The sequence below is a fragment of the Oncorhynchus mykiss genome, chromosome 13 (assembly GCF_057628025.1).
Source record: "Oncorhynchus mykiss isolate SJ-2025 chromosome 13, ASM5762802v1, whole genome shotgun sequence".
Classification (NCBI taxonomy): Eukaryota; Metazoa; Chordata; class Actinopteri; order Salmoniformes; family Salmonidae; genus Oncorhynchus; species Oncorhynchus mykiss.
In genome coordinates, this window is record NC_143034.1 from 346,570 (window position 1) to 362,334 (window position 15,765).

The 15,765-nt window shown below is 44.4% G+C and overlaps 1 protein-coding gene across 2 annotated transcripts in view; it reads right to left on the bottom strand.

Moving 5' to 3' along the window:
- The window catches only part of rgs11 (regulator of G protein signaling 11), a 67,366-nt gene extending 53,495 nt beyond the window's left edge, over positions 1-13,871 (bottom strand). The window contains exons 1-4 of one of the 2 annotated variants that reach the window (XM_090194612.1): positions 13,360-13,871; positions 7,226-7,322; positions 1,429-1,479; positions 1,204-1,310 (exon numbers count right to left, since the gene is read on the bottom strand). In XM_090194612.1, coding sequence (XP_090050738.1) covers positions 1,204-1,310; positions 1,429-1,479; positions 7,226-7,322; positions 13,360-13,422 — 318 coding nt within the window. In that variant the 5' untranslated portion in view covers positions 13,423-13,871. Of the gene's footprint in view, positions 1-972; positions 1,148-1,203; positions 1,311-1,428; positions 1,480-7,225; positions 7,323-13,359 lie in introns of those variants that run through there. The other variant, XM_090194613.1, reaches the window with a different exon arrangement.
- Between the last annotated feature and the right edge of the window lie 1,894 nt (positions 13,872-15,765).

Sequence of the window (15,765 nt, forward strand, 5' to 3'; positions counted from 1 at the left end):
TTAGAAAATGTCAAATTGGCTTTTTACCAAATTATGTTATGACAGAACATGTATTTACCCTGCACACCCTAATTGACAAACAAACCAAAACAAAGGCAAAGTCTTCTCATGCTTTGTTGATTTCAAAAACGGATTCGACCAAGAATTCACAAAATAGGACAAAGACCAAATTGAGACTCTGCATGCAGAATTCTGCAATAATATCATCAGTGTACAACGTAAAAACCAAATAATGCATGCAGAGCAGAATTAGGCCGATACCCGCTAATTATCAAAATCCAGAGAAGAGATGTTAAATTCTACAACCACCTAAAAGGAAGAGATTCCCAAACCTTCCATAACAAAGACATCACCGACAGAGAGATGAACCTGGAGAAGAGTTCCCTAAGCAAGCTGGTCCTGGGGCTCTGTTCACAAACAGACCCCACAGAGCCCCAGGACAGCAACACAATTAGACCCAACCAAATCATGAGAAAACAAAAATTGGAAAGAATTAACAAAAAATCTGAGCAAACTAGACTGCTATTTGGCCCTAAACAGAGAGTACACAGTGGCAGAATACCTGACCACTGTGACTGAACCAAACTTAAGGAAAGCTTTGACTATGTACAGACTCAGTGAGCAAAGCCTGAGAGGGGGTAGAGAGGAGAGAGGAGAGAGAGGAGTAGAGTATAGAGAGAGAGCGGGGGTAGAGTGAAGAGAGAGGGGGGGTAGAGAGGAGAGAGAGACATGTCTGCATGTGTAGAGAGAGAGAGGGGAGTAAAGAGGAGAGAGAGGAGTAGAGTGGAGAGAGAGGGGGGGGAGTAGAGGAGAGGAGAGAGAGACATGTCTGCATGTGTAGAGAGAGAGGGGAGTAAGAGGAGAGAGAAGAGTAGAGTGGAGAGAGAGAGGGGGGAGTAGAGAGGAGAGAGGAGAGAGAGGAGTAGAGTGGAGAGAGAGAGTGAGATGTCTGTGTGTGTCTGTGTGTGTTACCTGGAAGCGGTAAGGAGAGTCATCAGATCTCAGCATTAGAGAGGATAGAGAGTTAGGGAGATGTCTGTGTGTGTTACCTGGAAGCGGTAAGGAGAGTCATCAGATCTCAGCAGTAGAGAGGATAGAGAGTTAGGGAGATGTCTGTGTGTGTTACCTGGAAGCGGTAAGGAGAGTCATCAGATCTCAGCAGTAGAGAGGATAGAGAGTTAGGGAGATGTATGTGTGTGTTACCTGGAAGCGGTAAGGAGAGTCATCAGATCTCAGCAGTAGAGAGCGCGGATCCCTCAGAGGATAGATGTACCCATACTGCACCAGGAGTCCTCCCAGGTGGCGAGCCTCTACACACACATTCCCAAGAAGTGACACATTGCAGCTTTGAGACAAAGATATGGTATAAAACTAGACATAGTGACAGGAGGAATACATCCACAGTGAATAAGGAACAACAAGACTTACCTTCCTCTGTTATGTTGTATTTCTGAATCAGCCATTCAATGACATCATTACCTAAAGAGAAAGAGACGTTTGCCCCGTTTATACCTGGTTCTAACATGCATCCTTTGTCCTGATCTGGTCAGCATGCTGATTGTGCCCACGTTGCCAGATAGGTGTAGACGATTAAAACAGGCATTGTGATGTGACTGTGATCAGATCTTCCTGACCCCCTCCGGAGGTATTCAGGGACCCGTTGTGTCTGGATAAATGCCAAGTGTAGATGGATCTGGATAAATGCCAAGTGTAGAGGGGTCTGGATAAATGCCAAGTGTAGAGGGATCTGGATAAATGCCAAGTGTAGAGGGATCTGGATAAATGCCAAGTGTAGAGGGGTCTGGATAAATGCCAAGTGTAGAGGGATCTGGATAAATGCCAAGTGTAGAGGGATCTGGATAAATGCCAAGTGTAGAGGGATCTGGATAAATGCCAAGTGTAGAGGGATCTGGACAGATCACAAACCTTTTGATCATCACTATCCTTTTAAAATCATTACAGGTGGCGTTAATATTCACGACCGTTCAAACCTTTGGGGTCACTGACAGGTGGCATTAATATACACAACCTTTCAAACCTTTGGGGTCACTGACAGGTGGCATTAATATACACGACCTTTCAAACCTTTGGGATCACTGACAGGTGGCGTTAATATTCACGACCGTTCAAACCTTTGGGGTCACTGACAGGTGGCGTTAATATACACGACCTTTCAAACCTTTGGGGTCACTGACAGGTGGCGTTAATATTCACGACCGTTCAAACCTTTGGGGTCACTGACAGGTGGCGTTAATATACACGACCTTTCAAACCTTTGGGGTCACTGACAGGTGGCATTAATATACACAACCTTTCAAACCTTTGGGATCACTGACAGGTGGCGTTAATATACACGACCTTTCAAACCTTTGGGGTCACTGACAGGTGGCGTTAATATTCACGACCGTTCAAACCTTTGGGGTCACTGACAGGTGGCGTTAATATACACAACCTTTCAAACCTTTGGGATCACTTAGAAGTGTCTTTGTTTTTTGAAAGAAAAGCACATTTTTCATTCATTAAAATTGATCAGAAGTACAGTGCAGACATTGTTAATGTTGTAGCTGTAGTAACTAACTTAGTCTCTCATATCTATTGTAGCTGTAGTAACTAACTAACTCTCTCATTTCTATTGTAGCTGTAGTAACTAACTAACTCTCTCATTTCTATTGTAGCTGTAGTAACTAACTAACTCTCATTTCTATTGTAGCTGTAGTAACTAACTAACTCTCTCATTACTATTGTAGCTGTAGTAACTAACTAACTCTCTCATTACTATTGTAGCTGTAGTAACTAACTAACTCTCTCATTTCTATTGTAGCTGTAGTAACTAACTAACTAACTAACTAGTGTTGTAAATGACTTGTAGCTGTAGTAACTAACTAACTCTCTCATATCTATTGTAGCTGTAGTAACTAACTAACTCTCTCATTTCTATTGTAGCTGTAGTAACTAACTAACTCTCTCATTTCTATTGTAGCTGGAAACGGCATTTTATTAAATAGAATATCTACATAGGCGTACAGAGGCCCGTTATCAGCAACCATCACTCCTGTGTTCCAATGGCACGTTGTTTTAGCTAATCCAAGTTTATCATTTTAAAAAGGAAACCCTGTTGTTAGCACAGCTAAAAACTATTGTTCTAATTAAAGAAGCAATAAAACTGTCCTTCTTTAGACTAGTTGAGTATCTGGAGCATCAAACAGACCCCACAAGCCCCAGGACCAATATTACCTCTAAGCTGCATGCCTGAGCAGGCTCGCAGCTCCCCAGGACTGCCGTGCAAAATAAATATCAGCACAGAGAAGCACGAGATTGAAATTCACTCAACTTTCTACTTTCCCCCTTAGTTAAAACTATCAATGTTTCCCTTTACTGTGGGAATTGTGATAGGTTCAACAATGCAACAATGTAATAGGTTTCAATGCAACATACTGAAACAAAACAAACTATGCATGAGATTTTGTTGCAGGCAGAACGCATCGGAGTAGGATTCTATTGCACTGACATGCACTACTCAGCATGAGCGGTCGTGAGTAGATGCACTGGACTGTGTTTACAGCATGAGCGGTCGTGAGTAGATGCACTGAACTGTGTTTACAGCATGAGCGGTCGTGAGTAGATGCACTGGACTGTGTTTACAGCATGAGCAGTCGTGAGTAAATGCACTGGACTGTGTTTACAGCATGAGTGGTCGTGAGTAGATGCACTGGACTGTGTTTACAGCATGAGTGGTCGTGAGTAGATGCACTGGACTGTGTTTACAGCATGAGTGGTCGTGAGTAGATGAACTGGACTGTGTTTACAGCATTAGCGGTCGTGAGTAGATGCACAGGACTGTGTTTACAGCATGAGTGGTCGTGAGTAGATGCACTTGTTTTGAGATCAAAGCGAGAGCTGCATGTAGCCACGTGTGTACATTGTTCATATCCTGAACTAGTTAGTGAGTTATTATCCTAGTTATAGATCATTTGTAGTCAGCAATGGGTGACTTGATTGCTTCCTACAAGAGCACAAAACATTTACATTTCTAGACCTCTAGTGAGTGTTGTATTTTGTGACAGGCTTGAATAAGCTAAGTAGCCAATAGGCAGAGGGTAGTATAACTTGTCTGATTCTCCGTAATAATGGTATGAGAATAATAATGAATTTTATTTTGTAAAGTGGTTTCTTGCTTCTAACAACATTTTCAGTCCCCTCCTTGTCTGAAGGACAAGTGGATAAACAGGTATAACAGTGATGAGGACCTAGAGGTCATGGTGGGGTGGTATAACAGTGATGAGGACCTAGAGGTCATGGTGGGGTGGTATAACAGTGATGAGGACCTAGAGGTCATGGTGGGGTGGAATAACAGTGATGAGGACCTAGAGGTCATGGTGGGGTGGAATAACAGTGATGAGGACCTAGAGGTCATGGTGGGGTGGTATAACAGTGATGAGGATCTAGAGGTCATGGTGGGGTGGAATAACAGTAATGAGGACCTAGAGGTCATGGTGGGGTGGTATAACAGTGATGAGGTCCTAGAGGTCATGGTGGGTTGGAATAACAGTGATGAGGACCTAGAGGTCATGGTGGGATGGAATAACAGTGATGAGGACCTAGAGGTCATGGTGGGGTGGTATAACAGTGATGAGGACCTAGAGGTCATGGTGGGGTGGTATAACAGTGATGAGGACCTAGAGGTCATGGTGGGGTGGAATAACAGTGATGAGGAACTAGAGGTCATGGTGGGGTGGAATAACAGTGATGAGGACCTAGAGGTCATGGTGGGGTGGAATAAAAGTGATGAGGACCTAGAGGTCATGGTGGGGTGGAATAACAGTGATGAGGACCTAGAGGTCATGGTGGGGTGGAATAACAGTGATGAGGACCTACCGGTCATGGTGGGGTGGTATAACAGTGATGAGGACTAGAGGTCATGGTGGGGTGGAATAACAGTGATGAGGACCTAGAGGTCATGGTGGGGTGGAATAACAGTGATGAGGACCTAGAGGTCATGGTGGGGTGGTATAACAGTGATGAGGACTAGAGGTCATGGTGGGGTGCTATAACAGTGATGAGGACTAGAGGTCATGGTGGGGTGGTATAACAGTGATGAGGACCTAGAGGTCATGGCGTGTTTTATGAAGGTGATGAGGACCTAGAGGTCATGGTGTGGTAACCTAGGTAATATACCAGTCATGGCGTGTATTATAACGGTGATGAGGACCTAGAGGTCATGGTGTGGTGGTATAAAAGTGATGAGGACCTAGAGGTCATGGTAGGGTGGTATAACAGTGATGAGGACCTAGAGGTCATGGTGGGGTGGAATAACAGTGATGAGGACCTAGAGGTCATGGTGGGTGGTATAACAGTGATGAGGACCTAGAGGTAATGGTGGGTGGTATAAGTGATGAGGACCTAGAGGTCATGGTGGGTGGTATAACAGTGATGAGGACCTAGAGGTCATGGTGGGTGGTATAACAGTGATGAGGACCTAGAGGTCATGGTGGGTGGTATGACGGTGATGAGGACCTAGAGGTCATGGTGGGGTGGTATACAGTGATGACGACCTAGAGGTCATGGTGGGGTGGTGTAACAGTGATGAGGACCTAGAGGTCATGGTGGGGTGGTATAACAGTGATGAGGACCTAGAGGTCATGGTGGGTGGTATAACAGTGATGAGGACCTAGAGGTCATGGTGGTTGGTATGACGGTGATGAGGACCTAGAGGTCATGGTGGGGTGGTATAACAGTGATGAGGACCTAGAGGTCATGGTGGGGTGGTATAACAGTGATGAGGACCTAGAGGTCATGGTGGGGTGGTATAACAGTGATGAGGACCTAGAGGTCATGGTGGGGTGGTATAACAGTGATGAGGACCAAGAGGTCATGGTGTGGTAACCTAGGTAATATACCAGTAATGGAATGTATTATAACAGTGATGAGGACCTAGAGGTTATGGTGGGGTGGTATAAAAGTGATGAGGACCTAGAGGTCATGGTGGATGGTATAACAGTGATGAGGACCTAGAGGTCATGGTGGGGTGGTATAACGGTGATGAGGACATAGAGGTCATGTTATTGCAACCTTGGTATCCTACCGGTCATGGCGGGGTGGTATAACGGTGATGAGGTCCTAGAGGTCATGGTGGGGTGGTATAACGGTGATGAGGACATAGAGGTCATGTTATTGCAACCTTGGTATCCTACCGGTCATGGTGGGGTGGTATAACGGTGATGAGGTCCTAGAGGTCATGGTATTGCAACCTTGGTAACCTACCGGTCATGGCATGTGGTATAAGGATGATGAGGTCCTAGAGGTCATGGTATTGCAACCTTGGTAACCCACCGGTCATGGTGGGGTGGTATAACAGTGATGAGGACCTAGAGGTCATGGTGGGGTGGTATAACAGTGATGAGGACCTAGAGGTCATGGTGGGTGGTATAACAGTGATGAGGACCTAGAGGTCATGGTGGGGTGGTATAACGGTGATGAGGTCCTAGAGGTCATGGTATTGCAACCGTGGTAACCTACCGGTCATGGCATGTGGTATAATGGTGATGAGGTCCTAGAGGTCATGGTATTGCAACCTTGGTAACCTACCGGTCATGGCATATGGTATAACGGTGATGAGGTCCTAGAGGTCATGGTATTGCAACCTTGGTAACCTACCGGTCATGGTGGGGTGGTATAACAGTGATGAGGTCCTAGAGGTCATGGTATTGCAACCTTGGTAACCTACCGGTCATGGCATGTGGTATAACGGTGATGAGGTCCTAGAGGTCATGGTATTGCAACCTTGGTAACCTTTTATTTATTTATTTTTATTTTACCTTTATTTAGACCTACCGGTCATGGTGGGGTGGTGTAACAGTGATGAGGACCTAGAGGTCATGGTGGGGTGGTATAACGGTGATGAGGTCCTAGAGGTCATGGTATTGCAACCTTGGTAACCTACCGGTCATGGCATGTGGTATAACGGTGATGAGGTCCTAGAGGTCATGGTATTGCAACCTTGGTAACCTACCGGTCATGGCATGTGGTATAACGGTGATGAGGTCCTAGAGGTCATGTTATTGCAACCTTGGTAACCTACCGGTCATGGCGTGTGGTATAATGCTGATGAGGTCCTAGAGGTCATGGTGGGGTGGTATAACAGTGATGAGGACCTAGAGGTCATGGTGGGGTGGTATAACGGTGATGAGGTCCTAGAGGTCATGGTATTGCAACCTTGGTAACCTACCGGTCATGGCGTGTGGTATAACGGTGATGAGGAGTCTCTGGTTTCTCATCTTCACCCCCATGTCAGGATCTTGCATTGCTACGATCACTCTCTCCATCTACACACACACACACACACACACACACACACACACACACACACACACACACACACACACACACACACACAAACACATAGGGGTTAGGGAGACACACACTCAGAAACTTTGAGCTCTAGGGAGTAGGGAGTAGGGGATAGGGAGTAGGGGTTAGGGAGTAGGGGTTAGGGGATAGGGGTTAGGGGATAGGGGTTAAGGGTTAGGGAGTAGGGGATAGGGGTTAGAGAGTAGGGAGTAGGGTTTAGGGTTAGGGAGAAGGGGTTAGGGTTTAGGGGTTAGGGTTACAGAGTAGGGAGTAGGGGTTAGGAAGTAGGGGTTAGGGAGTAGGGTTTATTGTTTAGGGGATAGTGAGTAGGGGTTAGGGTTACAGAGTAGGGAGTAGGGGTTAGGGGGTTAGGGTTTAGGGGTTAGGGTTTAGGGGATAGTGAGTAGGGGTTAGGGTTACAGAGTAGGGAGTAGGGGTTAGGGTTACAGAGTAGGGAGTAGGGGTTAGGGAGTAGGGGTTAGGGATTAGGGAGTAGGGGTTAGGGTTACATAGTAGGGAGTAGGGGTTAGGGAGTAGGGGTTAGGAATAGGGTTTAGGGATAGGGATTAGGGGTTAGGGAGTAGGGGTTAGGGAGTAGGGTTACATAGTAGGGAGTAGGGGTTAGGGAGTAGGGGTTAGGAATAGGGTTTAGGGATAGGGATTAGGGGTTAGGGTTTAGGGGTTAGGGAGTAGGGGTTATGGAGTAGGGGTTAGGGTTTAGGAATTGGATTTATGGGATAGGGTTAGGGAGTAGGGGTTAGGGTTATTGAGTAGGGGTTAGGGAGTAGGGGTTAGGGTTATGGAGTAGGGGTTAGGGTGTAGGGAGTAGGGTTAGTAGGAGTTAGGGTTTACGCCCCTGTCCCGAAGCTAGCACCACTTAGCCGCGAGCCAGGCGCATCTCCTGGTTAGCAAACAAAATTACTACAACTACAATACCTCTTCCGCCAACTGGCCTGGTCCCTTTGTCGACACGATGCCCCGCCGTACCACCACGACTGGTCCGCCAACGTAACTCCATCCGCTGTGCCCTCAACCGGCCGTCGGAGCAGACGCTTCTACTAGCCCCGGCCTGCTAACTTTAAACGGCGTGTCTCCCGCTTGCTAGCGTAGTAACGACTACCCCGGCTTCCCTGTTTCATCTATTGCTGTTCACTGGACCCAATGTTCACTTGGCTACATAGCTGATGCCTGATGGACTGTTCATTCATCCCGGTACTCCATTTAGTTTATTTAGTTTATTTTCTTTGTTTATCTGTCGGCCACTTTGTTTACCTTTGTTTATCTGTCGGCCACTTTGTTTACCTGTCTATCTGTCGGCCACTTTGTTTACCTTTGTTTATCTGTCGGCCACTTTGTTTACCTTTGTTTATCTGTCGGCCTCAGCCACGAACTCAGGCCCTGTGTGTAGTTAACCGACACTCTCTGCCCATTCATCGCCATTTTACCTGTTGTTGTTGTCTTAGATGATTAGCTGTTGTTGTCTTACCTGTTGTTGTCTTAGCTATCTCTCCCAATCTACACATGTGAAGCATCGCTTTATGTCTCTCTCAAATGTCAATATGCCATAGCTACTGTTGTTTAGGATAGTTGTCATTGTTTTAGTTCACTGCGTAGCCCCAAGTCCCACTCAACATGCCTCATATACCTCTTTTGTCCCACCTCCCACACATGCGGTGACCTCACCCAGCATAACTAGCGTGTCCAAAGATGCAACCTCTCTTATCATCACTCAATGCCTAGGTTTACCTCCACTGTACCCGCACCCTATCATACCCCTGTCTGTACATTACGCCCTGAATCTATTCTACCACGCCCAGAAATCTGCTCCTTTTATTCTCTGTCCCCAACGCACTAGACGACCAGTTTTGATAGCCTTTAGCCGTAACCTCATCCTACTCCTCCTCTGTTCCTCGGGTGATGTGAGGGTTAACCCCGGCCCTGTGTGTCCCCAGGCACTCTCATGTGTTGACTTCTGTAACCCAAAAAGCCTTGGTTTCTTGCATGTTAACATCAGAAGCCTCCTCCCTAAGTTTGTTTTACTCACTGCTTTAGCACACTCCGCCAACCCTGATGTTCTTGCAGTGCCCGAATCCTGGCTTAGGAAGGCCACCAAAGAGTTCTGAGATTTCCATCCCCAACTACAACATTTTCCGTCAAGATATAACTGCCAAAAGAGGAGGAGTTGCAATCTACTGCAGAGATAGCCTACAAAGTTCTGTCATACTTCCCAGGTCTATGCCCAGACAGTTCTAGCTTCTAATTTAAAAAATGAATCTCTCCAGAAATAAGTCTGTCACTGTTGACACCTGTTTTTTATTTTTATTTTATTTATTTTATTTCACCTTTATTTAACCAGGTAGGCTAGTTGAGAACAAGTTCTCATTTGCAACTGCGACCTGGCCAAGATAAAGCATAGCAGTGTGAACAGACAACACAGAGTTACACATGGAGTAAACAATTAACAAGTCCATAACACAGTAGAAAAAAAGGAGAGTCTATATACATTGTGTGCAAAAGGCATGAGGAGGTAAGCGAATAATTACAATTTTGCAGATTAACACTGGAGTGATAAATGATCAGATGGTCATGTACAGGTAGAGATATTGGTGTGCAAAAGAGCAGAAAATAAAATAAATAAAAACAGTATGGGGATGAGGTAGGTAAAAATGGGTGGGCTATTTACCGATAGACTATGTACAGCTGCAGCGATCGGTTAGCTGCTCAGATAGCAGATGTTTGAAGTTGGTGAGGGAGATAAAAGTCTCCAACTTTAGCGATTTTTGCAATTCGTTCCAGTCACAGGTAGCAGAGAACTGAAACGAAAGGCGGCCAAATGAGGTGTTGGCTTTAGGGATGATCAGTGAGATACACCTGCTGGAGCGCGTGCTACGGGTTGGTGTTGCCATCGTGACCAGTGAACTGAGATAAGGCAGAGCTTTACCTAGCATGGACTTGTAGATGACCTGGAGCCAGTGGGTCTGGCGACGAATATGTAGCGAGGGCCAGCCGACTAGAGCATACAGGTCGCAGTGGTGGGTGGTATAAGGTGCTTTAGTGACAAAACGGATGGCACTGTGATAAACTGCATCCAGTTTGCTGAGTAGAGTGTTGGAGTTCGCCGAAGTCGAGGATCGGTAGGATAGTCAGTTTTACTAGGGTAAGTTTGGCGGTGTGAGTGAGGGAGGCTTTGTTGAGGAATAGAAAGCCGACTCTAGATTTGATTTTCGATTGGAGATGTTTGATATGAGTCTGGAAGGAGAGTTTACAGTCTAGCCAGACACCTAGGTACTTATAGATGTCCACATATTCAAGGTCGGAACCATCCAGGGTGGTGATGCTAGTCAGGCGTGTGGGTGCAGGCAGCGAACGGTTGAAAAGCATGCATTTGGTTTTACTAGCGTTTAAGAGCAGTTGGAGGCCACGGAAGGAGTGTTGTATGGCATTGAAGCTCGTTTGGAGGTTAGATAGCACAGTGTCCAAGGACGGGCCGGAAATATATAGAATGGTGTCGTCTGCGTAGAGGTGGATCAGGGAATCGTCCGCAGCAAGAGCAACATCATTGATATATACAGAGAAAAGAGTCGGCCCGAGAATTGAACCCTGTGGCACCCCCATAGAGGCTGCCAGAGGACCGGACAGCATGCCCTCCGATTTGACACACTGAACTCTGTCTGCAAAGTAGTTGGTGAACCAGGCAAGGCAGTCATCAGAAAAACCGTAATAGACCCCCCTCAGCTCCCAGCTGTGTCCTGGACACCATATGTGAATTGATTGCACCCCATCTATCTTCAGAGTTCGTTCTGTGAGGTGATTTAAACTGGGATATGCTTAACGCCCCGGCAGTCCTAAAATCTAAGATTATCACAAATTATCAACGAACCCACCAGGTACAACCCTAAATCCTTAAACATGGGCACCCACATAGATGTTATCCTGACCAACTAGCCCTCCAAATACACATCTGCTGTTTTCAATCAGGATCTCAGATAAATATGCATGCCCCATTCAAAATAAGCATGCCCCATTCAAAAAATGTAGAACTAAGAACAGATATAGCCAGACCTGACTGCCCTTGACCAACACAAAACATCCTGTGGCGGACTGCAATAGCATTGAATAGTCCCTGAGATGTGTAACTTTTCAGGGAAGTCAGGAACCAATACACACAGTCAATAATGAACGCAAAGGCAAGACATTTCTGACACAAATTTGCATCCTGTAGCTCTAATTTCAAAAAATGTTGGGACACTGTAAAGTCCATGGAGAATAAGACCACCTCCCAGCTGCCCACTGCACTAAGGCTAGGTAACACTGTCACCACCGATAAATCCACCATAATCGAGCATTTCAATAAACATTTCTCTACGGCTGCCCATGCTTTCCTCCTGGCTACCCAAACCCCGGCCAACAGCTCCGCACCCCCCGCAGCTACTTGCCCAAGCCTCCCCAGCTTCTCCTTCACTCAAATGCAACCACTATTACTAGTCTGTTCAACCTCTCTTTTGTATCATCTGAGATCTCCAAAGATTGGAAAGCTGCCACGGTTATCCTCCTCTTAAAAGGGGGTGACACTCTAGACCCAAACTATTATAGACCTATATCCATCATGCCCTGCCTTTCTAAAGTCTTCAAAAGCAAAGTTAATAAACAGATCACTGACCATTTCGAATCCCACCGTACGTTCTCCTCTGTGCAATCCGGTTTTCCGAGCTGGTCACGGGTGAACCTCAGCCACGCTCAAGGTACTAAACGATATCATAATAGCCATCAATAAACGACAGTACTGTGCAGCTGTCTTCATCGACCTGGCCAAGGCTTTCGAATGTGTCAATCAACGTATTCTTATCGGCAGACTCAACAGCCTTGGTTTCTCAAATGACTGCCTCGCCTGTTTCACCAACTACTTCTCAGACAGAGTTAGTCTATGCTAGCTAAAGCTCCGCCTTATCTCAGCTCACTGGTCACGATAAAAACACCCACCCGTAGCACGCACTCCAGCAGGCATATCTCACTGGTCATCCCCAAAGCCAACACCTCCTTTAGCCGCCTTTCCTTCCAGTTCTCTGCTGCCAACGACTGGAACAAATTGCAAAAATCGCTGAAGCTGGAGACTTCTATTTCCCTCACTAACTTTAAACATCATATATATGAGCAGCTAACCGATCGCTGCAGCTGTACATAGCGCATCTGTAAATAGCCCATCCAATCTACCTACCTCATCCCCCTATTGTTTTTATTTAATTTTCTGCTCATTTGCACACCAGTATTTCTACTTGCACATCACCATCTGCTTATCTATCACTCCAGTGTTAATCTGCTAAATTGTAATTACTTCGCTACTATGGCCGATTTACTGCCTTACCACCTCACGCCATTTGCGTACGGTATATAGACTTTCTTCTTTTTCTATTGTGTTATTGACTGTACTCTTGTTTATTCCATGTATAACTCTGTGTTGTTGTTTGTGTCGCACTGCTTCGCAGTTGTAAATGAGAACTTGTTCTCAACTAGCTTACCTGGTTAAATAAAAAAATAGAGAGTAGGGGTTAGGGAGTAGGGGTTAAGGACAGGGTTTAGGGGTAAGGGAGTGGGGGTTAGGGAGCAGGGGTTAGGGGTAAGGGAGTGGGGGTTAGGGAGCAGGGGTTAGGGACAAGGTTTAGGGGTTAGGGAGTGGGGGTTAGGGTTTAGGGAGCAGGGGTTAGGGACAGGGTTTAGGGGTTAGGGTTAGCGAGTAGGGTTTAGGGAGTAGGGGTTAGGGACAGTGTTTAGGGGTAAGGGAGTGGGGGTTAGGGTTTAGGAAGCAGGGGTTAGGGACATGGTTTAGGGGTTAGGATTAGCGAGTAGGGTTTAGGGAGTAGGGGTTAGGGGCAGGGTTTAGGGGATGGGGTTAGGGTTTAGGGGATGGGGTTAGGGTTTAGGGTGTAGGGGTTAGGGGCAGTGTTCAGGGTTAGTAGTAAGGTTTAGGGGTTATGGTGTAGGAGTAGTGAGTAGGGTTTAGTGTAGTTACGGTACCTTTCTGAGGCAATACATCTGCTCCCTCTGAGCTCCTCCTTTTGTCAGCGTGTTGATGGTCATCTTCTCTCTCTCCGTCTCTCTCCCTCTCTCTCTATCTCTCTATCCCCTCTCTATATATCTCTCTTTCTCTCTTTAGCTCTCTCTCTCTTTATATATATCTGTCTCTCTCCGTCTCTCTCTCTCCGTCTCTCTATATATCTCTCTCTCTCCGTCTCTCTCTCTCTATCCCTCACTCTCTATATCTATTTTTCTCTCTTTAGCTCTCTCCTTCTCTATCTCTCTTTCAGTAGAAGTGCTGTCTAGATGTCTCTGTCTCTTTTCAGTAATCGGAGGTAGCAGGCAGCAGCAGGACAGTAAAGTGCAGAAATGAACCGAGCTGCACGAGAGCATCCAGCACCCTCCCTCCCTCTCTTTCTCCATCCACCTTTTATCTCTCTCACTCCATCCCCTCCCCCTTCTATCTCTCTCTTTCCATCCAACCTCTCACTCTCTCATCCCCTCCCCCTTCTATCTCTCAGACTGGTGATGCTGCCATTCTGCGGATTAATGAGGATTATATTATACTGCATATTTATTAATTCATTTATGTTCACCGTGGAAACATTTATGATATGGGAATGTTAAAAGACATCATCATAAGTAGTAATACTTTATTAATATATGAATATATTTAGTAGATACATTTATGTTAGTAATACTTTATTAATATATTTAGTAGGTATATTTGTGTTAGTAATATTTTATTAATATATTTAGTAGGTATATTTATGTTAGTAATACTTTATTAATACATTTAGTAGGTATTGTTATGTTAGTAATACTTTATTAATATATTTAGTAGGTATATTTATGTTAGTAATACTTTATTAATATATTTAGTAGGTGTATTTATTTTAGGAATACTTTATTAATATATTTAGTAGATACATTTATGTTAGGAATACTTTATTAATATATTTAGAAGATATATTTATGTTAGGAATACTTTATTAATATATTTAGTAGATACATTTATGTTAGAAATACTTTATTAATACATTTAGTATGTATATTTATGTTAGTAATACTTTATTAATATATGAATATATTTAGTATGTATATTTATGTTAGTAATAATTTATTAATACATTTAGTAGGTATATTTATGTTAGTAATACTTTATTAATATATTTAGTAGGTATATTCATGTTAGGAATACTTTATTAATATATTTATTAGGTATATTCATGTTAGGAATACTTTATTAATATATGAATATATTTAGTAGATACATTTATGTTAGTAATACTTTATTAATACATTTTGTGGGGGTGTATTTATGTTAGGAATACTTTATTAATACATTTAGTAGGTATATTTATGTTAGTAATACTTTATTAATATATTTAGTAGATATATTTATGTTAGGAATACTTTATTAATACATTTAGTGGGTATGTATTTATGTTAGTAATACTTTAATAATATATTTAGTAGATACATTTATGTTAGTAATACTTTATTAATATATTTAGTAGGTATATTTATGTTAGAAATACTTGTAATATGTTTAGTAGATATATTTATGTTAGGAATACTTTATTAATACATTTAGTATTTTCTAAGGCTCATCATCCAGGCAGCAGTGTTAGGGTAACCTAGGCAGCAGCCTTACCACACCACAGAGTAGTTGCAAACAAGAAAGTAGTCCCAGGGCGCTAGGAGAGAGAGAGTAATCCCCGAGCAGCCGCCTCGCCCCCATGTCTTCTTTCACTGATACTTCTAACCCTGTTCCTAGGATACAAGTTCCACTGCTGTCAGACCTAAGAAACTAGTTTCATACACATCAGGTGCATCTATATGGGCTCCCTAGTGGCACAGTGGTCTAAGGCACTGCATCTCAGTGCAAGAGGTGTCACTACAGTCCCTGGTTCAAATCCATTTTGATTGGGAGTCCCATAGGGCGGTGCACAATTGGCCCAGCGTTGCTGGGGTAGGCCGTCATTGTAAATAAGAATTTTTCTTACCTGACTTGCCTAGTTAAAAAATATATTTTAAACCTTTTTAAAGACATGCTTGGGAACAACTACTATGTATTATATAATCCTCTTTAGTCATACATGCTGAATCTATTAGCAGAATTACTGTCTTGGGTTAGCTATGAAATCACTATCTTGAAAGCGACTGTTTTTCTGGAAGCTGTGCTGTGCCATTTCCCCCTACATTTTCCCCCACGTGGGCCAGCACCCCTAGCAATTTGAGTTCTAGCCAATGAGCTTCAGCCCCTCGCCTTTTGCGAGGGGCTGCGCACATGAGGCGGAGCGAGACCAATGAAGTCGTGCACATATCTGCACATATGTGATGTTGTACTCAATTTTCAGCAAACCACTTTGGGCTCGTGGGCACTACTTTAAGAACTACTGG